Source organism: Mesoplodon densirostris, chromosome 5 (genome assembly GCF_025265405.1).
Source record: "Mesoplodon densirostris isolate mMesDen1 chromosome 5, mMesDen1 primary haplotype, whole genome shotgun sequence".
NCBI lineage: Eukaryota > Metazoa > Chordata > Mammalia > Artiodactyla > Ziphiidae > Mesoplodon > Mesoplodon densirostris.
This window is the reverse complement of record NC_082665.1, coordinates 96,695,781-96,719,763: the sequence shown is the minus strand read 5'-3', so window position 1 is coordinate 96,719,763 and position 23,983 is coordinate 96,695,781. Positions and strand designations below refer to the sequence as shown.

Genomic DNA, 23,983 nt, shown 5'->3' with positions numbered 1-23,983 from the left:
CCTGATCCCTATTATAGGACCTGGCACCTAACTGGTGATAAATAAATACTTGTTGAATAAGTGAGAGAATTCAAAATGTATAAGTTCAAGTACCTTTTTCACAAATCAGTAAGCTTCTTAAGAGCGGAAAGATTATGTTTCACTCCCCTTTGTATCCCCAATATCTAGCTTGGGATAACTTAACCATTTAATTATTGTTTTTCAAATGAATGAATCATTATCAATATCTTCACTTGAAGCCCTTATTTTCAAAACACTGCAAACTGGCTTTTTAAGGAAAAGTATTCAGACAGAACCTTAGAATGAATCTCTGAGAAATCAGATACACAATGTTTAAGTATTGCCTTAAATGACTAAAGCATCATGGCTGAAATAGTAATAACACGTTCTATTGCTTCCCTATGTGTACAGGCCCTCTTGCAGTTAGTTGTAGGCATATCACTAGTTGTGGCCAACTCCATCAGTTACTTTGAACTGAGGCAATGAAAGGCTATGTGAAATTCTGTGATCTTCCTCTGCCTTGGGAAACAAGGAGGCCATGTATTGCGATGGCAGAGACGCAGATCAAGATCAAGACAATGTGAGTTATAGAAATGTCACACAGAGGACAGATGATCAAGAGAGTTTCCTGTATCTCCAAAAGAATTTGAGTGAGCAAGAAAAAAATAGTTTGTCATATTAAGCCACGGATATTTTTCTTTTTATTGCTGCAGCAAAACTTAGCCTATTCTGACTAATAGAGAAACATCCTCCTATTTAAACATACACACACACAGTGAATAGTCAATGCACTCTTTGTTATAAAAAACACTCTGGAATTAAATTGCATAAATTTGTCAGCTTCTTGAATAAGTATGTCTCATGGGTGCAACTACATAAGAAACGTAGGAGGTGAGTGTCCATTTTCAGTGAGGTGGCTTAACCTTGCCTATTTCCATCAGAGCCTTGACTCAAAATACACTGTAATTTACTCTACAACATGAACCAAAATCACAATTTAGGATTAGGCTCCTTCTTAGCTATCTGAGAGAAAATATCTTAGAGTAGAAGATGAGTAATATTTCACCTGGGAAACCTCAAGTATTTTAGAATCCGAAATAATAGGACCAATCAAATAATTTGATAATTTGAATAATCAAAAGGAAGCATATGGTGATTTCAATTTTATCATTCCTTTGATCTAATCCTCTTAGATCTACTTCTCATTAGTGGAAAAGAGCATATCAAGCACCATGTAGGCAAAGATCATGTTACATGGAGATGAGCATCCAACAAATTTGGCTGGAAAGTTCTTGAGTTTGAAGAGCAGAGTGTAAACACCAATTATTTTTTGACTAATAAAAGGCCTTATATTTGGGGGAAATAGGAAAGAAAGGAAAATATTAAATAATAGAATACATTTTACTGATATTAGCCACTACAAATATAGCAAGCCAAGCAAAGGATATACAAAACACAATCAAGTTGAAAGTTTTGAAAAATGACATATGCTTATGTTTTTTCCCACCATGAAATATGAAAAAGGTTCTTTGTAAGTGCTCATTATCATAATGGCATTTGCAAATAAGTGAAAAATAAATGAAAATCATACTTCCAACATTTTAAAACATCCTTTGAAAAAGTTTTTTTTTTTTTTTTTTTTGCTAAAAAGCTTTCTCAATCCCTTTTAGCAGAGTATCATAATCTGAAATGTAATAAAGCCTAATTTGAATTCTTATGAAGTGAATGAAATGAGGAATATTTTTAAAATAGATATCTTAATTCCTCCACTCTTGATTTGTTCATTGGCTGGCAGTTTTCTGTGCTCTTCTCCTGGGAACAGTTTGGGGAGGATTAAGTGGATTTTTGGGCCCACTTTAGACTGTGAGATTGTTGGATGGAGTTTTTATATACTCACAAAGCTGAAAGAGCCCATATAAAATTTCTAGTCTGCTTTAAGAAGATCAAGACAAGACAATCTGAGATCATGGTGTTCAATGTTAGACAATGAAAGATATTTCTAGTTACTTATATTAGATATATTGAAACTACTACCAATGATCAATAAGAGAAAAATCCTCAAACCATAATATCTGTACATAATGTCACTGAATCATACTCCTTATGATAAGGAACATTTAAACTTAGATCAGTAGTCTTCATAATGGTAAGTTCTTGCCCAAGGGAGTCACGATGTGATTCAAAAGAGTGGAAGAAGAAAATAGCAAAACATATATTTATATGTATCTACCATAAAGAAAAAAAGAAATCTAACTTTTCTAATATACAAAATGACACTGAAGCCTTCCTTGGGTATGTAAATCAAACACACCATTTATGTGCACATGTCACATACACATGTCATATACAGTGCATGACGACTCCTGAGGGCAGTGAGGACATTGCCTAGCAGCCTTTTATGTCCTTGTTAATTTCATTGTTCTAAGGCATACTGCACATTACATGAGCCCAGTTAGGTAGATGTATTGTTTATGTTATCTAATTTTAACAAAACTAGCACTCACGGGGGGCAAGTGGCTTCAAAGTATTCCTGCAATAAACCCACAGACTGAAGGTGCTACAAGTACCAATAAGACATAAAATGGCACTTTTATTTTTCTGTTAAGAGTGAGCTTGTAGCCAACTACATTCCAAGGCAGAAACCATGACAGTCTAATCCTATCTAACAAGAATTCAGCCTTCAGAATTATCCAGACATTATATGGATTTAAATATACTATGACTAGTAATGAACTGCTCCTTAAATGTACTTTGGTGTCTTTGTGAATCATCTGTTTCAACCCTAACTTCCATTAAAACTAAACATTAGATTGATCTTAGAAACAGTCTTCTGAATATCTGGGTGACAAAACATGAAACTAATATCTTAAACATAGCAATGCTTTTTAAGCACATGGATTTAAATGTGCTTAAAAATGAGTAAGATAGTTCTATTTTTAGTTTTTTAAGGAACCTCCATACTGTTCTCCATAGTGGCTGTATAATTTACATTCCCACCAACAGTGCAAGAGGGTTCCCTTCTCTCCACACCCTCTCCAGCATTTATTTTTTGTAGATTTTTTGATGGCCAGTCTGACTGGTGTGAGGTGAGGGTAAGCTGGGATGAAGTGAGAGAGTGGCATGGACATATATACACTACCAAATGTAAAATAGATAGCTAGTGGGAAGCAGCCACATTGCACAGGGAGATCAGCTCAGTGCTTTGTGACCACCTAGAGGGGTGGAATAGGGAGGGAGATGCAAGAGGAAGGAGATATAAGGATATATGTATATGTATATGTATAGCTGATTCACTTTGTTATAAAGCAGAAACTAATGTACCATTGTAAAGCAATTATACTCCAACAAGGATGTTAAAAAAAAATGAGTAAGATAAAATAACCATTGTTTTAAAATGACATTTCATCTTTAAAACTTCTGTCTTCTATGTATTTTTATAATATAGATAATATATTAGTACCATAATATATGTATATAATTTACAAATATATCCATGAACTGAGGGTTCTTACTTCAAAAATGTATCCTAACAGGTGAGTATAATTTAAAAAAAGTTAAGAAACAACAGTCTAGAGCAGCGGCCCCCAACATTTTTGGCACCAGGGACTGGTTTTGTGGGGAGGCAGGATAGTTCAGGCAGTAATGCCAGCGATGGGGAGCGATGGGGAGTGGCAGATGAAGCTTCCCTCACTCGCCCACTGCTCACCTCCTGCTCTGCTGCCTGGTTCCTAACAGGCTGAGGACCACTACTGGTCTGCGACCCGGGGTTGGGGAAACCTGGTCTAGAATAAATGGTGCCCAGTATGGTAGCCACTATCCACATGCAACTATTGAGCACTTAAAATGTGCTTTGTGTTACAGAACTACATTTAAAATTTTTGTTTAATTTTAAAACAAAGCAGTGTCAAATACTGTTTTCTGTTAAACTCAACTGTATTATTTTGGTAGGACTACATTTTACTTTATCTGTTGGAAATAAGCATATGAATTGAGACATTCTGTAAGTTTAAAATATACACCTCATTGCAAAACAGAGAAAATACATAATGTCCATTAAGAATTTCGTGTTGATTCAATCTAGAAATGATTATATTTTGGTTGAATAAAATATTCAGTTGAATGAAATAAATTTTTTTAATTAATTTTATTTGTTTCTTTGTACTTTCCTTTAATGTGGCTACTCTAAAATTTAAAATTACATATATCAATTGCATTATAATTCTATTGGGCAGCTGGGTTAGAAGCAGTAAGTGCTAGATAGGGAGTTTTACAAAAGGAACATTTAGGAGAATAGCTCCATAACTTTTGCAAGATTCAAAACTAGACTAACAGATCATTTTTTTAACCTGAAAAAGTACATGTATATATACAACTTTAAAATACTGTGAAGATATTTTTAATTAGGGTTTACTCAGTTTAATACAACCAAGAATTTTCATTGACATCTACTGAGTCATATAGAAATCATGTACAGTTAACTGACATGACATTAAATTGTAGTTACCCAGTTTTAATTCTACTTCAGAAAAAGAGCAAATTTTTTACTTCTATGTGAAGAATAGAGCAACGAGGACTGAAAAAAGAAAAAAAAAGATAATATAGCAAGTTGATCTTTTTAAGAGAATAATAGACAGAAACAAATTTGGGTTCTTGATCATATGATACCATTTAAAAAAAAAACTAAGTGTATTATCCTTTCCTCTTAAAAATAGCAGATGAACTGGGCCAGCCACAGCGAGGCTTTTGTTTTTTTTTTAATCCAAACCCTCTGATTCAGTTTGCCTATAATAATAATGGATCAGCAAAATAAGATAATTAGTAGTTTTCTCATACAAAACAAATATCCAATTAGAAAATTTACTTACAGAATGTGTGCATAGCTTAAAAATCTATCCCTCTACATGCTTTATTTTCCACATCTCCTGCCCCCACCTGCTCTTTATCGGAAAGATTCCTTTTGCTGGACTCTAGCAACAGGTAGAGAATAGGTACCCTATGGGGTAGATGATTGTAGGTAAATAGAGCACATCAAAATATGGTGTATAGGGGCTTCCCTGGTGGCGCAGTGGTTGAGAGTCCACCTGCCGATGTAGGGAACACGGGTTCGTGCCCCAGTCTGGGAAGATCCCACATGCCGCAGAGAAGCTGGGCCCATGAGCCATGGCCGCTGAGCCTGTGCGTCCGGAGCCTGTGCTCCGCAGCGGGAGAGGCCACAACAGTGAGAGGCCCGCATACCGCAAAAAAATAAAAATAAAAAAAAATAAAGAAAAATGGTGCATAATTAAGCTTAAATTACAGGGTTTTGGCTGTTTATTTTTAAGCATTTTCATCATAGAATTCTATTTGTATAATTGTCCTTTGAACATGAAATAACACACGAGGAGCTTTTTTTGAAAAACTCAATGCCTGGAATATCTTTGATTTCTCTGAAGAATTGTCATGTTTCACAGTTAAACATAAATGAAACTTGGTAGAGTCCCAGCTCAGAGCCCAAATCATCAACTCTGAAAATGTTTTGAGACTATGATTTTTCCCCTTTTCCATTTCTTCTATTTTCTATAAACCCGATTCATTATTTATATATAACCATAATTTTATTATATATACTCTGATAAGCTGCCACAAATACTTTCTAGAAAATGGAAGGGTAAAAATAGGTGTTTATTTAATATGTAGTTAATAACCTTTCTAAATATCAAGATTATATAACTTATGGTGAAGTATTCCTAAGGAAGTACGTGGATACTACTCATTTCAATGCAGAGTTGCTTGTAATTAGGGAACAGTTATATAGGCTTGTTGTGGTCCCTCTAAACATGTTCTTCTAGAAAATTAACCCAAATATAAACTGTAGACTAAAAACAATCTGCTCTGGTAAATATTACATATTGGCTCTAAAACAGAAGGGTCAAACATACACTCTGAAAAACAAATTTCTTATGAGTTTAAACAGATAACGTTATGATATGTTTCAAGGGAAAACACTATGTATTGGAGCAATGTTTTCACTTATGTTAAAAAGGAATAATGAATATTTGTTAAAGCTTATTTTCATACAAAATGAAAAAAAAAACAACTCTAGCACAATTAAATAACATTAAGAATAGTTACATATTTTCTGTCAGAAAAACTGTTCCTAATTATGATGATACTAACACAAAAATCCTTTTTAAAACTTATTTCTATTTGAGTATGTTATATATTCTCTATGAGAACTGACTTTTCTAGAAAAGGTGCTGTTTTTCAAAGCTCAAATACGGGAAGCTAGCACATACCAGAACAGAAATTAATATTTCTCTTGGATCTGTCTCATCTCAGGGATATGTCTCAGCTCTTTAGAAAGGTTTCTAAATGGTGGCTTTATTGATATATAAATCAGTTATGAAATATAACTTGTCTCACATATGGAAAATTTTTCGAAGAATAATATTTAAACCTATGGTCCTAACTGCACTATCAGAAAAAAATGGGTTGGGATGTGGGTAATCAACAGTCAGTTTAAGATCTCTCACCTCAACCGCTGTCTGTTCATGGCAATAGTTGAGCACCTGTAATGTTATTCAAGATAGGTAAAGTATCAAAAGGCAAAGTTAAAGAAATTACAAAATATTTTTCCTTTTGTTTCTCTTTGTCTTTACAAAAGAGAAACCCTAAGCTGAGTTCAAAACATTTATAGATTTCATAGCCCATTACACGTATAAAGTCAATAGTTATCCTTTCTGCCACATTGTATATATTTTAACTCAAAAAGTGGTGTTTTAACACTGTTTCTTTGTTTGTTTGTTTGTTTGTTTTGCGGTACGCGGGTCTCTCACTGTTGTGGCCTCTCCCATTGCGGAGCACAGGCTCCGGACGCGCAGGCTCAGCGGCCATGGCTCACGGGCCCAGCCGCTCTGCAGCATGTGGGATCTTCCCGGACCGGGGCACGAACCCGTGTCCCCTGCATCGGCAGGCGACTCTCAACCACTGCGCACCAGGGAAGCCCTTAACACTGTTTTTAAGTTTATCTATTTCTCTTACCCCGTGCTAAGCAGGAAACAGAATACTGTAAATATTAAATGCATGGTAAATGCAGAAATCACTAATCAGTTTAAAATAAATTACAGCTTTCTTGCGTTACCGTTCCAGTACACAGGGTGTCTCTCCAGAGGATCCAGGGGCTTTTCTTGCCACTGCTACTGGGGGCAAAGTATTGCTACCATTAACAAGATCTAACCTCATTTACGTGGGACTAGGCATGAGGCCTGTGTATGGACATGGTTAGTACTCTTTACTATCCACATCCTCCACCAGCAACCACTATTTCCACCTGCTCTGTGTCCTAAGACATGTATATCCTGAGAAGAGGACACAGTGAATTAATTTGCATGTTTATTAATGGCCTTTGAATTATATATGCAGAGTACTCTACTCATCTTAAGGAAACTGGAAAACCAGATAACATACAGTGTTTATTTCTAGTTTGGGTTGCAAGGCAGCTACTGTATTAAGCAGTTAATAGATGCATTCTGCATGCTAAAGTGAAGGTTATAGAAGCAGAAAGAAGAGATAGATCAATCTGGCCTGGGTTAGTTTTGCAGAAGGTAGGGTGATAGCTGAGTCTTGGAGACGGGGCAAAAAGTGGCAAATAAGTGGTTGGAAATGATCCAGGTAGGCTGTGAAGAAGTCATTCTGGATTGTGTGGAAGGAACTTTCCAGAAATGAATAGAAGATACAGTTTGCTAAGATGAAGAGCAACATACTTTAGCAGATCTGGAATGACAGGAAAAATCTGGAATGGAACCCAGGATTGATGAAAACCATTTAGAGATGTAGACCAGAGGAATATAAAACAAAACAAAACAGAACAAACAACAACAACGAAAACAACCAAACTGATACTCTCTTGTATTTTTAAGGTATTTTGCCTCCTTGTGGTGTGGAATGAAATGACACACACATTTGAGTCTAGAGGCTGGAAGGTCAGCTAGAAGGCCTGTTAACCCAAGGTGAACAGTTAGTAGCAATAGAAATAGAAGGAAGGAAGCAAATATAAGTAATTAAAAAAATTTTAAACTCTGCCAATTAAAAATAGGGAGACAAAGGAAAAGGAGCAAAATTTGAATGTTTATGAAGTAGTTCAAGGAAAGACTTTAGAAAGCAAAAGAGAAAGACCTCATGAGATGTCCTGGCAGATGAAATTGCAGTACGTGTTTAAGACAAAGTAGTGAAAGTGAGTGTGGGATATCAAGGACTATGGCACTAGGTCATGGGAAGCTGGGGGAGTCCTGCCTTGGTCTGATATTAAGGACTCATCAGAGGGAGGAAAGGATCATTTGAAAGCAAACCAAACTTAAAAGCAAGTTCCAAGCCCTCATTGTTTGTTTGGAACAAAGAGGAAAAACTGATGCTGGATGAAGAAGAGACCCATATCTCTTTTTAATAATAATAATTAAAAAATCAGTAATGGGACTAACTTACTAGTTTGCATAGATCATCTCAGGGATATAAGGCAGGTGAGGGAGGACATCTTCAATTGTCTCTGAAAAGTATTACTGTTGTGCTCTCAAATTATAGATCCAATAGCTAAGAGCTAGTCCTCCCCTGGGATTCTTTCCCTGTGTATTTGTATTTCACAAACCAATTTTGCTCACTTAATTCTGATAGAGAACTTTGCCTGGTTGATTGTGGGTGGTCTGCTTGTTTGTTTGGATTTTTGCATTTTTACCCCAGCTGCTTGTTTAAATGACTTTTTTGCTTCTAATTATCTTACATCTTTTAAAATTATTTCAAAATATTTATCTATTTTTTAATATTTAACTGCGTAAATGCATGGAGAAAAACAAAAACTAAAAACTACAACTGTGCTGGCATGAAAGGTACATAGAGACCTTTCCTAAAGTTCTCAGTCTACATTTCACCACAAATATTCTTTTTCTTAACAGTCTATTCTTTTTGGAAATACAACTTATCAAAATTTGTGCTAATAGTTTTGTTTATTTGTTTAATGGAAGTCTTTTTACTCACTGTGAGGTTCAGAAAGGAAGGACTGGGTCTGATCTTTTTTCAACATTGTGAGCACAGACCCCCAGCTACCAGGAACCAATCGTGGGCATATATTAAATGTTTGTGGAATTAATGAGTGAGTAAGTGAATTAAGATGATGGCCTCTGCTCTGAAAAGGAAACAAAATATATTTTTGTTCATGTATTGGTGAGTTGCAGTCCTTTTGAGTGCCTGAAAGTTGTTATTCAATTCTGGCCCCAGAAGAACACCTTGACTAGAAATGAGGGAAATGTTTCTTCTATGTTCTGGGCCTTATTCAAAATCACTGATCTTAATGAAATCTTAAACCACAGACGTCCAACTTTGTCTTAGAATTGAAAAAAAAAAGTCTCTTTTTTAGGACAACCCAGAGCTTAAATGAGGTCATATTAATAACACAGAAACTCAAATAAGAAGACATCATAATACAGTAATTTATTACAGTTTTTTATATTGGCCAGTCTCTGGAATAATACTGATCATATTGATTCATACTCCTCAAAGCAGGAATTCAGTAGAGCTCTCCACAATGATGGTTTGATTCTTTCCATTATCAAAAAAAGGAGGGAAAAGCAGCAAAACCCCTGTGTTGTTCTTTGTATAAAAGACAGATTCCCATACTCACCTGAGTCAGGCAGTGCCCAGTTTATCCCTCGATCCTCTATGAGCGAAATATCTGTCTCATTCACTGACTTTACCAAGCATCTCACCCTAATGAGGCACAAGCCCTGATTTTTTTGTATCCATAGCAGAATGTCAACTTTGATCAAGGTCTAGGCCTACTCAACACACTTTTTAAAATGCAAATCTAATCATTTCACTTATCTGCTCAATGCCCTATCATTGTTTCTCATTGTTCTTAGAATTCTTAAATCTTTAATGAGATGCTGTGTGGCCTGCTGCCTGTTTTCAACCTTACTTGACACTACTCACCCCTTACTCAAAGCATTCCAGCTGGCTTTGCTCATCTCTTTCAACATGCCAAGCCGCTCTCTTCCCCTGGCTTTCACCCAGACTTTTTCTCTGCCTCAAACCTGGCCTCCTTCACTCCATGACCACATCAAATCAACACCTAGTGACTCTTCAGATCCACTTTAAATTTATTTAACAAATATTTTCTGAGCGAATACCATGTGCCAGGGACTACTTTAGGCTTTAGAGAGCTAGACAATAATAAAACAAAAAAAGCATCCAAATATAAATAGGAAGTAATTGGGTATGATCAATGTAATAGAGAGGATTTTAAAAGGTAGATGACTTGTAACATGATGGCTCTTTTTAGATTGGATGAACATGGACAGTCTCTCTGAGAAGAAGACATTTAAACCAAATCAGAAGAATAAGGAACTGGCCCCACAAAGATCTGGGGCAGAGGGAAGAGCAAGTATGAAATCCCTAAAATGGGAATGAGTTTGGTGTGTATGAAGAATAAAAAATGGCTTGCATAGAGAGGAAGAGCATTTTCAGACAAACTAAGAGATACAGGTACAAGAGGTACAGGTACTGAGAGATACAGATACCTATTCATGCAGGGTTTTGTGAGACAGGGCAGGGAAGGAGTTTGGATTTTATTCTCAGTGAACAGTCAGGAAGCCAGTGGAGGGTATAAGCAGAAAAGTGAGCTGGTATAATTTATGGTTTAAAAAGATAATTTGATTTTGCTGTGTGGGGAATGAATTACAGGTAGGGAGCAAAAGTGAAAGAGATAAATAATGTAAGAGGTTCAAGGAGAACTGGCTTCGTTTGGCAGAGGGGAAAATGGAAAGGAGACAGACCCAGGGTATACGCTGGAACAATTCAATAAGAGAAGCTGATGAATTGTATGTTCAGCCTAAAGGAAAGACAAATCGGAAAAAATGTTTAGAGGCGTTGCTTGATCGTCCAGATGGATGGCAGTGCCAATGCCATCAATGCAGTGCTGTGCCCAAGAGAACACTGTCTGGGTTAGAATTCTGGCTCCACCACTTAACACTGACCATATGACTGTGAATAAGTTACTTAACCTCTCTACGTATTTGTTTCTGTGTTTATAAAATCGGGAAAATAACAACCCTACCTCATAAGCTTACGGTGGGAATTTAATAATGTAATCCTTGGACTCCCCAATGGGGAGCCAAAAAAAATGTCACCTATACAAACTGCCCAAACAGCTTTTGGAATATGTTCTCAATGAATGTGCCTGTGACTGTTATTACTGTTGTTGCAAGTATTATTATAACCTAGATGTGGAAGACAATGAAATATGCAGACCTGAGAAAATCAACATATTTTAGCTATTAAGCTTGAGATATTCATTAGTCATTAGAGATGTTTGTAGGCAGAAGTACATAAGTCTGATGCTCCAAGGAATAGTCAGTCCTGAAGATACAGTTTGGAAGTCACTTATTTACAGATGGCATTTAGAGCCATGCATAAATTCCCCTAGGGAGGTATGGTAGAGAGAGAAGAAAGGGAGCCAAAATTTCTGCTTAGTGGCACTTCGACATGTAGATATCAGGGTAAGAGAGGAGGAGCTAGCAAAGGAGGCTGAGAAGGAGCAGACCGTGAGGCAGGAGGAAACCCTGGTGTGATGCCAAGAAACTAGCATGACCAAAAGGGACTGCTTAACTGTGTCCTGTGCTATGGAGAGATGAAATAAGATGAGAATGGAGAAGTGACCAATGGAACCGACAATCTCGAAGCCCCGGGGAGTCTCAAAAAGGCCTTTTTCAGTAAAGTATAAGAAAGGGAAACCTGAATGTCACCTCCCCTGGGAAACCTTTTCCAAGTGTGTAGAATAGATTAGCTGCCTTCTCACTACACTTACCGTTTCTCTAGGTAATTATAAAGTCAACTTTGCACTAAATCATTATCTATGTAAAGGACATCATTTTTGTAATGATTCATTTATTTTATATATTCCCCAATAGCTAGTAATCTACTGGACAGCAGAGATCACATCCATCTTGTTTTTCACAATATGCTCAATTTGTATAGAATTAATGAATGGCTGAATTAATCAATTAATGAATGATACTACATGACTGTACCTAAAACACATTTTTTTTTGTTTTTTAAACTAACTTCTTTTAACTAACACTCACTCTAACCAACATGCTTACTTTCAGGTTTTCTCTGTTTTGGGCATAACTAAATAATTGCTTTTATTGCAACCTACCATTTTGGAGAGAAAAAGTAGAATAAAAATAATGGACACTCTGCTTTGCACTGTACCATTATCTATCTAAAGTTTCTATTTTTCCAAAGGACAAACAACATCTCTACTCCAGGAGATCATTTTAGCACTCAGTTTAAAATTGATTACCATCCAGCCCTTATTAAAACTCAGTTGACACAACTGGTATTTGAGAGAAGAAATCTATGGCCTCAGTTAACTGTCATTGCTCTAAATTGTTTTTTAGCTCTATCCTATTATAAGTGAATTCTTACTTGAACTGTATTTGGTTACCTCTTTGCTGAAATGACACTATAGAAGTTATGGTCATTTATTATTATGTCTTTGGCTTTTACAGAGGGTTAATACATAATCATATGCTTGAGAATATTTCTGCATCTTCTAATGACATAAAGACTATCACACGATTCCTATATTTTTCTTGGTGTTCCAACTAAAAACAACTCATGATAAATTTCTCTGTACTATAGTCTGAAAAAAAAACTTTGTGTATTTTTTATAAAATATAGATATATATGTTTCCTTTATCTGATAATAACCATTATGAAATTCAATCCATTATCCTTTTTACCTTGCTTCTAGGAAATTGGGATATACATTTATGTTCAATTCCAGTATATATTCGTAGTCTAAGTTTCTGCCTCTTTCTTTATATTATGGGTATTCATATTCAATATTATTTTAGCGACCTATTTATATGTGTGTGTTTGTCACAAATTACATCCACTTTTTTGAAGTAGAAAGAGTATGAATAAATAAAAATAAAAACGAATTTCCTTCTCTCTCCTCTTTAGTTAATCCCAGAGATAGTCCATCCTTCATGGTTTTGCTCAAATACTACCAAGTTCATGAGACATTTTTGACTCTTCAAGTACAGACTGATTCTCTCTCCCACCTCCTAAGAACACATTTGGATGATAGTGGGTTATTATCATCTTATAAAATTTAATAATTGATTATATATTACTCTCAAATATAAGGTCACATTTAGAGTTGTTTTTTTGCTTTAGGATTTAGAGCCAAACAAATAAAAACAATGCAAGAAAAAGAAAAATAATGACAAAACATTGTGCCACTTGAGAAATAAATATGCTTTTCTTTTTAAATCTTAACTACCTAGATTTTACCAAATCTCCTTTCTGCTAGACTGCTCAGATTCAAATAAGAATTTTGATCACTGCATTCATATTGACCCATGTGATATTCTATGCTTCCTTTCTTTCTTTGTTGTTCTGATATTTTTTATATATCAAGTGACCATGTACATACAAATCAATAATAAATATATATTATTATGAAGTACAATATCAATTATTATTCTCTATTGAGTGCTTGTTTTCCCCCTCAATTATATTGAAAACTCTTTAAAGATAAGGACTGTATTGTTCTTACTTTTTATCCTGCATAAAAGATGTACAGTTCTGCAAACAAGTGTTATATATTTGATGACTGACCACATCAAAGTTATATTTATTTCTGTCATTTGTCTGATAATACTTGAAGCATTATTATTGCATAGACATTATAGTTTATAAGAATTAACAGGTCTCACAACCATTTCTAATAGAATGAATATAAATTTAGTTGTTCATTAAAATTGATACACACTAACGTTAATGAAAGCTTGTTTTAAATGGTTTAGCCTCACATGGCATTATGAAGTTAGCTAAATGTAATTCTTCAAATGTAACTAGTAAGTAAACTAGCACTCTATTATTTTTTCCATAGATGGGTAGTAGAGACATAAGATTACTAAGTAAAATATTTAATTAGACCCTTTACTAAAAATTTGCCAAATATCCAGAGATATCAGTAGTTCTGAAATCTTTGAGAATTTTTTCTAATATAAATCACATGTGCTTGAATTATGAATGCATATTTGTCTCTAAAATATCCATAGCAAAATCAAAGTATCTTATTAAATTTCCATCAGATAAAAATCTTATGTTTGCCTAAGGTAGATCTCCACAAAGATACTTTTTTAAAATTTTTCTCTAAAAAGTAACATAAATTTATTCTAAATTTTGAGAGGGGGCTGAAACACACTTTTAACACTAAATTAGTTAATGTGTTTTTTCATTTTTAATATTTGAAAATATATGTGGATAGTTTCTATTTTCAAATACGTTTACTGTATAATACCTCATCTTAATAGTGAAGAATTTATTTCATATTCTCTTTCAATGCTTGTCCATAAGTACATATGTTTACCCTATTTACAGTAAAAATATTTAATACTATTTTCCTCTCTTGAGACCACCTAATCAAAGCATTTCTCACTGTTTCCAACACAATAATTTTTATTTTAACTATATACCAGAACATTAAAAAATAACTCTATTAATAATTATTTTAAATACATTTTAAAGGACTTTTATATAACATGTATTAGATAACCAAGGACAAAGAGTTAAAACTGGCTGAGTACAAAGAATGTATATAACCAAAAGTGAAAGAAAGTCTAAATGTTTACTAAAAGAAGTGTGAGGCTGAATGAGATATGATTATGGAGAACTCTAAAATGAAACTGGGGAAGAGAGGTTAGCAGGCAGAATCCATTATCCCCTAGGCTTTTTTTTCCAAACTTATTGCAGTTTTTCTTACCACCAATAGCATTTTCAATGCAATGATATTGATAGTCTGTGTTACCACTTCAAAGGAAACCACAAAAGTGTCTTGGTTGAGAAACTAACTCCAACCTGTTCCTAGCTTCTTCAAAACAATGCTATCATAGGAGGTATTTTTTTCTTCTGTGCTAATTCTTCTTTGTAATGAACAAAATATGTTTTTAACATTAAATACTTTAAACTGGAAATTTGGCTTCTAGATAGCTGTATGAAATTTTTTACTGAAACATTATCACCTTTTTAGTTGTTGCTAAAACAAACAAACTTGTAATATTTTTCCTCTGGGATGGCAAATTCAAATCAAAATGAATTATATTATCTGTTTCAGACATCCTGATATTTCCTGGCAGTCAGCTGACAGTAAGTCTCTTGATTAGCCAATTTGTACATTGGACCCTGAAATTCATTTCCTTAACACCAAAACATCCAAATTGAAACACAGCTCAGGATTTCCTCTGACATGGGATCAAATCTTATTTTCTACTTAAAGTACAAAACTCTTCCAAGTGCCAACTAAACAGCAATACTTTTGGATCCCACACCCAAGAAACCTTGGCTTACCTTGTTACTGTTAGACAAAGTATTAACAACAACAACTAAAACCCTACAGTCTTTATTGTTGCAGTTCTCCTGACAGATCAGCTGTTGAGCTGGTTGTGGTATACCACACAGGCAAAGTGTGCTGAAACAAATGTTATGATAACTTATTCTTCATGAATTAATTCATTTAAATACATTTTCACAAGGCCCAACACATATTTTAGGAAGTGACCAGAATACATATGTTCCCTAACTAATGTCCCAAAACTCACCTAAGAATGTTTCACTAACAAAGTGTTGTACTTTATTATGTTGAGAGGAGGTCTATAAAGGACAGCTGATTCTTAGTGGTGATTATTAGTTTACGACATCTTTAAGAGGAACAAAGGAGCCAACTAAAGGTTAAATCCTAAACTGCAGTAGAGCCAGAACAAATATTCACCATTGGAAAAATCTTCCATCATCAGCACCAACACTGACTGCCATTATACAAACCAAGTTCTTCATTTTTTAGCTGGTTAATCTTTTGTCCTGAAATCCAATTATTCAGAGTATGGCAATTAAAGTTAGGATATGAACATGAATATAGGATTCAAATTGGATCAAAGTCAGGTCCTCATCAGTTCTGAATACATTTTTTAAAATGGGCAAAGCTTATACCAACATAACACAGTTTATTTTATGGTATCTTACTGTATGTGAGTACAACCAGTAACAGAGTGAGGCAACATAAGGGGTGGCCAAAAGACTTTTTAAAAATAAAATCAGTGTATATGACTTTATGGATGTTCAATTCCTTAAAAATACTGTTACCACAATTTGGCATCTAATTTGAAATTTTCAATTGGAAAACTAGTCACTGCATCAGGATTTTCAATTTAAGAAATTCACAAAAATATGAGAATAATAATTGCTAAAAACAACTAAGCTATAAACAATACCATGATTAAAGTTATATGCATTAAAGATAGGGCAGATCCTCACATTCAAATCTTGTCTAAGAAACAGATGACAACACTATGATATTTAAGATTAATTTAAGAAGATTATTATTAACATCTCTTTATATATATTCTAATATAGAGAGTTTTCATTGGTGGGAAGTCATTCATCCCTGTGCAATGAAATTATAAGAATAACTGAAGCAATGCATGATTAGACATGGTGGGGAAACTAATGCTTACTTGAACAATGGTACAGAAATACTTTATATCTACATTGACAGAGTGTATCTATTATATATTCCACCATACTCCAAATTCAAAATAGAAAACTAGAAAAAGATCAAGGACTCACTTTGCTTTGTTAACATATCTCCTTCCCCAAGACACATAAACTTGATTGATAAAAATCATTCCTTTTTATATTTTGAGATTGGTATAAACACAGATTATGATTACATAGAAGGGATTAGAATAGTAAAAACTAACACTGAAGAGAAAAATAAACTGATTCTCAATGGCTAAAATAAATTATATTAACAATTATTATAAAGGAGAATATAATTCAAATATTTTTTTCAAAATATTTCAGAGTAAAGAATGAGTGAGGTATCTTTTTGTGCCCAAATAACACAAATGATAACTTTTAAGTGCATAATAAGGGACAAGACTTTGATCAATTAAGATTAAAAAAAAAACTTTTGTAATGAATTGTACTCTTAGCAAATACCTTTAACTAAAATACCACAGATAAAGGTGTCTTATTAAATGATATAGTTATATTTCTCACCAAATTGTGACAATATTATTAAAAAAAACTTATACAAGTAGAATAGCAAGCTTATGCCTATATCAGAGTACTTAAAAATTTATTTTAAATAATATTGTTCTATACTTTTCTTCAAAACGAAAGATCACTAGTTTGATTTTGTTTTACATGTATATACATTATTGAGTTGAACTCTTTGACACTTTATGAAATCAATGCATGTTTTGCAAATCAAATAATTCAATCAAAATACATTTAAACAAAATATTTCTAATTATATTTGATAAATTTAAGAAACAAACAAACAAACCTATACAGAAATGGCAATCATTCCCCAAAGCTAGTCCATACACATATTCTTGAAGAGAATAAAAACTTATTTCTACATTCATGTCAAACCTCAGGCAATTTTATAGCACTGTAAAAAAGAAAAGTAGAAGAGAGAAAAATCTGCCCAGGGACTAATCCTTCTTAAGAAAGGCCCTGCCATTGTTGCCTTTCACATTTCTATAAAGCCAAGCTAAGAAGAGCACTCCATAACAATGTGAATAATTTCATTACCTTTTATATTAAATATTAAAACCAACCCTAGCTGTCTTTTGTCAAGTAATTTATGAATATTTATAGAATTTATTGAAAATATCAAAAATGTTGCTTCAAAATCAACAAGCATAAAACAATGAGTGAAGCAAAGCAAAACAAAACTATCACATATTTCATGGATTGATGGGGGGGAAAAAAAGAAATTTCTTACCGAGTACCCCAAGTCGATAGTTGACTGTGATGACGATCACATTGCCATAACTTGCCAAGACACTCCCATCATATAAATTTCCAGTCCCTTCCATATATGAGCCACCATGGATATACACCATCACTGGTTTGGGACCCCCACTGTCCCGAATATCTGAAAAACAAATGGTTGGCAATTGTTTTTATCCTCAACACGCATAATGAAACAGAGAATACATTTACCATTTTAGGGACAAGAGGGAAAGATTTTAACATAGTTCTTTAAATTGCTGTCTTTGTTAAAGTGTTTCTTAAGCAACTTATATTAAGATCTATTGCAGAAAATAGCAATAGATATCCATTGTTTTCTACCTAAAATTTTGTTAAATATTATAAACTGAATTACAAAACTTGGACAAATTGGAAGTAGGTGTGAATTTGAGTGTTTTTTTTATTGATTCCTGATGTGACAGTAGAATCAAAAGAAATAATAGAATGATAATGATTCTTACAACTTGATTTTACAAATGTTATAGCTTTCATATGGAATTTATGAACCATAAACTAAGTACAATGGTATCACTGCTACTATGAATAAAACACTGTTTTTCCATTTCTTAATTACTGTAAAGATATATATTGAATGCATCATAATTACAGGGAATAACTTATGCTCCAATTTGAGAACATAATTACAACACTGTGCTATAGAAGTTGCAAGAAGTTTCATTTAACTATTCAAGTACTCTCAGATGAATGTTTAGGCAATAGAGTCCAAACATCTATATTTCTGTCTTTGTTACATTTAGGGGACTTTCATTTAAATGATATTTTTCAGTTCAGTCTAGGTCATCTGCTCATTCCAATTACCCTTACCCTTCAGAAGAAGAAAACAGACTAACATTTTTTACCCTCTTTTTGTAACTATTCTACTCTTCTTAGCCCCACTTTGGCTCTAAGATTTTGTCATACAGACATGAGACAGAATACAGCTAAATCCAAGCGTAAAATGCCAAAGTTTAGGGTGATGTTAAAGTGATTTCTACAGCTCTAAATTTTAATCAAATGTATGTGCTTTTCTAAGATACTTTACCCCGATTATGCAGTTTCAACAAGGGTCTAGAAATAATATATAAGGGAAACACAGGATAATTATAATTGGTATTAAAAGATACTAAGTTCTATAGATAAAAATGCTAAGCAGTATATTGGTGAACATGATTTTAACTATTATGTAGATTGAAGTATTATATGTGTACATATATCTATATGATGATGAATATAAACATACCTAAAACATTACCATTAGATAATGGTCGATGATCTCTTCTGCCCACAATTGAAACAAAATTACATCGTGTATTATCTTTCTTTTATGACAATATTAAAAGTGTCATTTAAAAGTATGGCTTTGTTCCTTTGCTTTTGACATTTTTTATCAGACAAATCTCCTACATCATAACAATTGAGGTTTCAACTTTCAGAATGGACTAACATGATATAAACTCATTGAAAAAACTGGTGATAATTTAGAGGCTGCTTTACATTTCTTGTAAAAAAGATGACTAGTGTAAATGCTTCAATTTTTCTACTATAATAATAAAGTGATTTCTTTCAATGAAAATCATTTTAAGATCAGGAATTGTAGCTCAACTTGTTTGTCCAGATTTTCAAGTTGGGGAAATAGCTAACTGCAGAATTTAGGACTTTTAAAAAAGGCTACTTTATGTTTGACTTAATATTTAATATCAGTGTATAAATTTATCAAAATCTCCCCCTCTCCCTGTGAGGGTGTACTTGAGAAGAATGTCTTATTTTTTAAATGGTGAGATGAGGATACTTTGACATTCACCAGACTCAGCTACATTTAGTGAAAAAAAAAACTAAATTTATTTTCTCCTTAAATCGTTGGGAGGGAAAATGATATTCAGTCATTTGTAAGATCTGGGGGCTTGTGGAGATGTTAGGCTTACAGAAAGAAAACAATTCTTCTGAAATTGTCAAACTCTCCTCCTTAAATGCCTGTTCACTGCACACAGTTTTAGCGTGTTTTTCTAGTATGGCTGGCACTGAAAAAGCAATAATAAATTATTAAACTGAAGCCATTAACTGACTATTCACAGCAGACTCTGTGCTCTTCTAATTGTATGCTTCGAGGTAGCACAGAGGGAGGCTGTTTCAGAATTCTTCTTTAATTAAAATTACATAGAATTACAAAGCACCAACTGTGAACAGTAATGAAATCTTGGTAGAATCGTTCTGTTCACCTGGAAAACAATGCAGGCACACATTGGGAAGACCTGCCATATTTTATACCTAATAACAGAATGAAGTGGACTTTGTCAGGAAACACTGAAAATACGATAATAGATGCTAGGAGCAATTTTGAGTGGTATATCTCTATTTTTCTTTGAAAATTACACTTGAAAGATTACTGATTGTTTGGGCTGATTCTAATTTCCAATTTGTCTTCCCAAACTTCTCAATGATTTCAACTTTGCCTAAGAACTTAGTGTGTCCAGCAGTTCTTTTCCAGAAAGTTTTATAAAATTCTAATGCTGTGTTCTGAACAGTATTTCTTTTTGCTTGAAGTAACCCTTAAGTTAATGGTATATGGTGTATTAATTGCCAAAATAGGTACAATTTTTGTACATAACAACTCAATATTGCTAATAAATCTTGGAAAATGCCATATTTATATTACAGAGAAATTAGAATTATTTTATAATGTTTTATCAGAGTGGTCAACCTTAGACTTTACTTTTGATAGTGTTTTATCATAAATTCTATCTTAGACTTTACTTTTCCTCATAGTCTACAGGTCATTTTTGATGTAAATATAATAGTAAATTGTTTAAATATGATAAATATAATAACATAATAATATAACAATAAATGTAAATAGTTTAAATTATATCTCTATTTACTTTGATTTTAAAAAGAACCAGACCTCTATAAGTGAAACTGATATATCAGATAGCCTACCATTGAATGCTATCTGCTAATGCCATCATTTTAATAATAAAATTTGGGGTGGCCACTATGTCTTAGTTGAAATATATTAGAGGTAGTAGCTTATAATGAATTTATTAGAGCCATGTTGTCCCTCTAAACCTTGTCTCATATTTTCCCTTAGAAATAAAGTAGATTTTACCTAAGATATCTGACTTTGCCTAAACTAGCTGCTACTTACCTTACTAAAATCAAAAGAATACCCAAAGACTAAAACACTAGTTCAGGTTTAGTAAAACTACAAATATTCCTAAAGAATGTTTATATTTTCTGTTATTTGCAATGTTTTAAAGCTTTGCTAAGCATCTAAATCTCAGAAAAATGTGGGAAGATAAAAGAGAAATACTAAACTGATGATTATTTTTCTTCTAAAATTTTTATGGTAAGAAAGTATTTAAGATTTTCAAGTTAAAAAATAATAAACTGGAATCTGAGTAGACATCTTGATTCTTAATTTTAGTAACTATTTTATCTTTCTGATAAACCAAAAATTTAAACCAGTGTAGCAAGTGCCAACAGCTCTAGAGCAGTTAATGTGGATTTATTTTTGCCTGACAACCAATGTTTGAAGTCATAATTCCCTTTAATAGTCCTAGTGAATTCATGTGCCAAATGTTCATTGCAGCACTGTTTACAGTGGCCAGGTCATGGGGGCAACCTAGATGCCCATCGACAGATGAATGGATGGGGGAAATGTGGTACATATATACAATGGAATATTACTCGTCCATGGAAAGGAATGAGATTGGGTCATTTGTAGAGATGTGGTGGATCTGGAGACTGTCATGCAGGGTGGGGTGGGTCAGAGAGAGAAAAACGAATATCGTGTATTGACACATATATGTGGAACCTAGAAAACTGGTACAGATGAACCTGTTTTCAGGGCAGAAATGGAGACACACATGTAGAGAACAAACATATGTACATCAAGGGGGGAAAGTGGTGGGGCGGGAGTGGTGGTGGTGGGATGAATTGGGAGATTGGGATTGACATGTATACACTATGTGTATAAAATGGATAACTAACAAGAACTTGCTGTATAAAAAAAATAAAATAAAATTCAAAAAAATAGCCCTAGTGAATAATTATTAGTCACATAACTCCTTAAACATGTTTACTGGTTTCTCTTTCCTTAAAGGACTCATGAAGTTTTTAATTGCCCATAATTTTGAGTTTTGGAACATTTAACGGTTTTAAAATTGTGGGGTATTGCCTCAGTTAAATCTTTCCCTGATACATTTAAAGATATTTCAAGATTTTTTTTGCCCCCTACTCATTTGATGAACCTCAGCTACTATTCAGGACCAGCAAGAGAATATAGAAGTGTTGGATGAATCTGCATTTGTTAAACTGGACTTATGATCAAAAGTACAATTTTTAGTTAAAAAATATACAAAAGTCTACAAGAGCGACTTTTAAAAAACTCTATATAGGATAGAAAATTGCATTTGAATATTGAAAAATTAAGGTATTCCCAGCACAGTTTAAAAAATTAAATATCTCTTAAATTCCCAAAATAAATTGGTAGAAATCTAGGATTTTGCTTTGACCCAGTTTTAATCACTTCAGATTAGTCTTTTTGAAACTATGGAAAAAGCCAAAAAATATGCAGCTCTTATGATTATTATTAAAATTTGATACAATTGTGTTTGGCCTAAAAGTGGCAAAAAATAATGGCAAAAACACAAATGAGAATTAGAAGTAAAGAACAGTGCTCCACTGAGAAGCTTTGGATGAGTTTAAGTGAATGAGGGGCACGACCCAGTCAATGTCTCACCTAGCCTCTGAATACAGTGTTGAGACAGAAAGCTAGAAATCAAGTAAAAGAGTTGGGCTATCAGGAAATAATGGACAATCCCATATAAATGACCAGATAACTAGACTTCTGACTGAAGTAAAAGGAGTAGTTTATCAAGTAGCTTAAATTTGTTTCTTTATCTAATAATGCTGATTCAAGATCTGAAACAAATTAAATGTGAAAATCGGCATCGGTTCTCATTCACCCTCACATCAACAGAAAACTTTTCAAACAAATTCAACGGAAGATGCTCAGACTTTTCTATGAAGGTTTTTATCTGGAGGGTATTTGAATTTATCCTTCTTGTCTTCTAAACAATTACCCAAATAACACAGAGGAATAGACAGAGCTTGAATTTAACTGCTTTGACTCTACACTTTTGTGCATTTAAATATATTTATTGATTTGATAACTCTTATGACCACTGGCTTAGTACGTAACCTAAATACTACCTGCCAATTTAAGTAGGGGTTTAGGAGATATTTAATGGCTGTTTAAAAATGTTACATGTGCTTCAAAATAGGTCTCTGAGATATATTCACGTTTATAGGGCTTAGCTCACTGTGGTTGCTCAGAGGTATCATCTGTAAACATGTAAATATCTCACTTGATGCTGTTTTACCAAAAAAAAAAGCATATTAAATCAGCAATCAAAATATTTTTAAAACAGGAAAATGATGTATACTAACCTTGTGAGTACACACTAAGAATTTAGGAAGTCTTAAGTATTATTTAGATAACAAATGTCTAAGAGTTAAGGATTTTCAGAGGGTTCAACAAATCTCAAAGCCCCCAAGTGGAAGCACTCTTCATAGGGAGAGCACTGGGAAAAATAACCCATGTCCTCAGTGACTAAATGTCTTTGATGTTTTAATACTTCAGATTTCCAACAACGTTAAAAAAAATCACAATTTGCATTTTGATATTATGTCTATTTTTAGCTATTTAGCATTCAAAATGACAATCTTGTGCAGCTAAAATGATTTATTTCAAACATTAATGACTGCATTGTATTTAATCTTTAATCCACTGGTGGTGTTCATGATAAATGAATTTTTAATCAAATGTCATAAATTTCATTTAATCAAAAGAATTCTTAAATGTTATAAAAATATTAACACTCAATATAATTTTAAGCTTTTAATACTTTGCTTCTATAATTTAATTTTCTACTATGAAGTAGTTTATTAAATATATATCTCAATGAAAACAGTTAAGGATGCATTCATTCATAGTTGTACCTCATGGAACCAGCATGTCTACTGACCTGCTTGTGGATTATTTTATTTTGGAAAATCTTTCTTACCATATTATTAATATCTTTATGAGATCTAATTGCTAGGGTTCTGGGAACTATTTTTAAGC

General features: G+C 33.4%; 1 protein-coding gene across 4 annotated transcripts in view; it reads right to left on the bottom strand.

Annotated features, from left to right (window-relative positions):
- NLGN1 (neuroligin 1) overlaps positions 1–23,983 on the bottom strand; it is a 761,874-nt gene that overhangs the window by 501,958 nt on the left and 235,933 nt on the right. For all 4 annotated transcript variants that reach the window (XM_060099144.1, XM_060099143.1, XM_060099146.1 and 1 more), the window contains one exon: positions 17,831–17,983. In XM_060099144.1, coding sequence (XP_059955127.1) covers positions 17,831–17,983 — 153 coding nt within the window. The remainder of the gene's footprint in view (positions 1–17,830; positions 17,984–23,983) is intronic.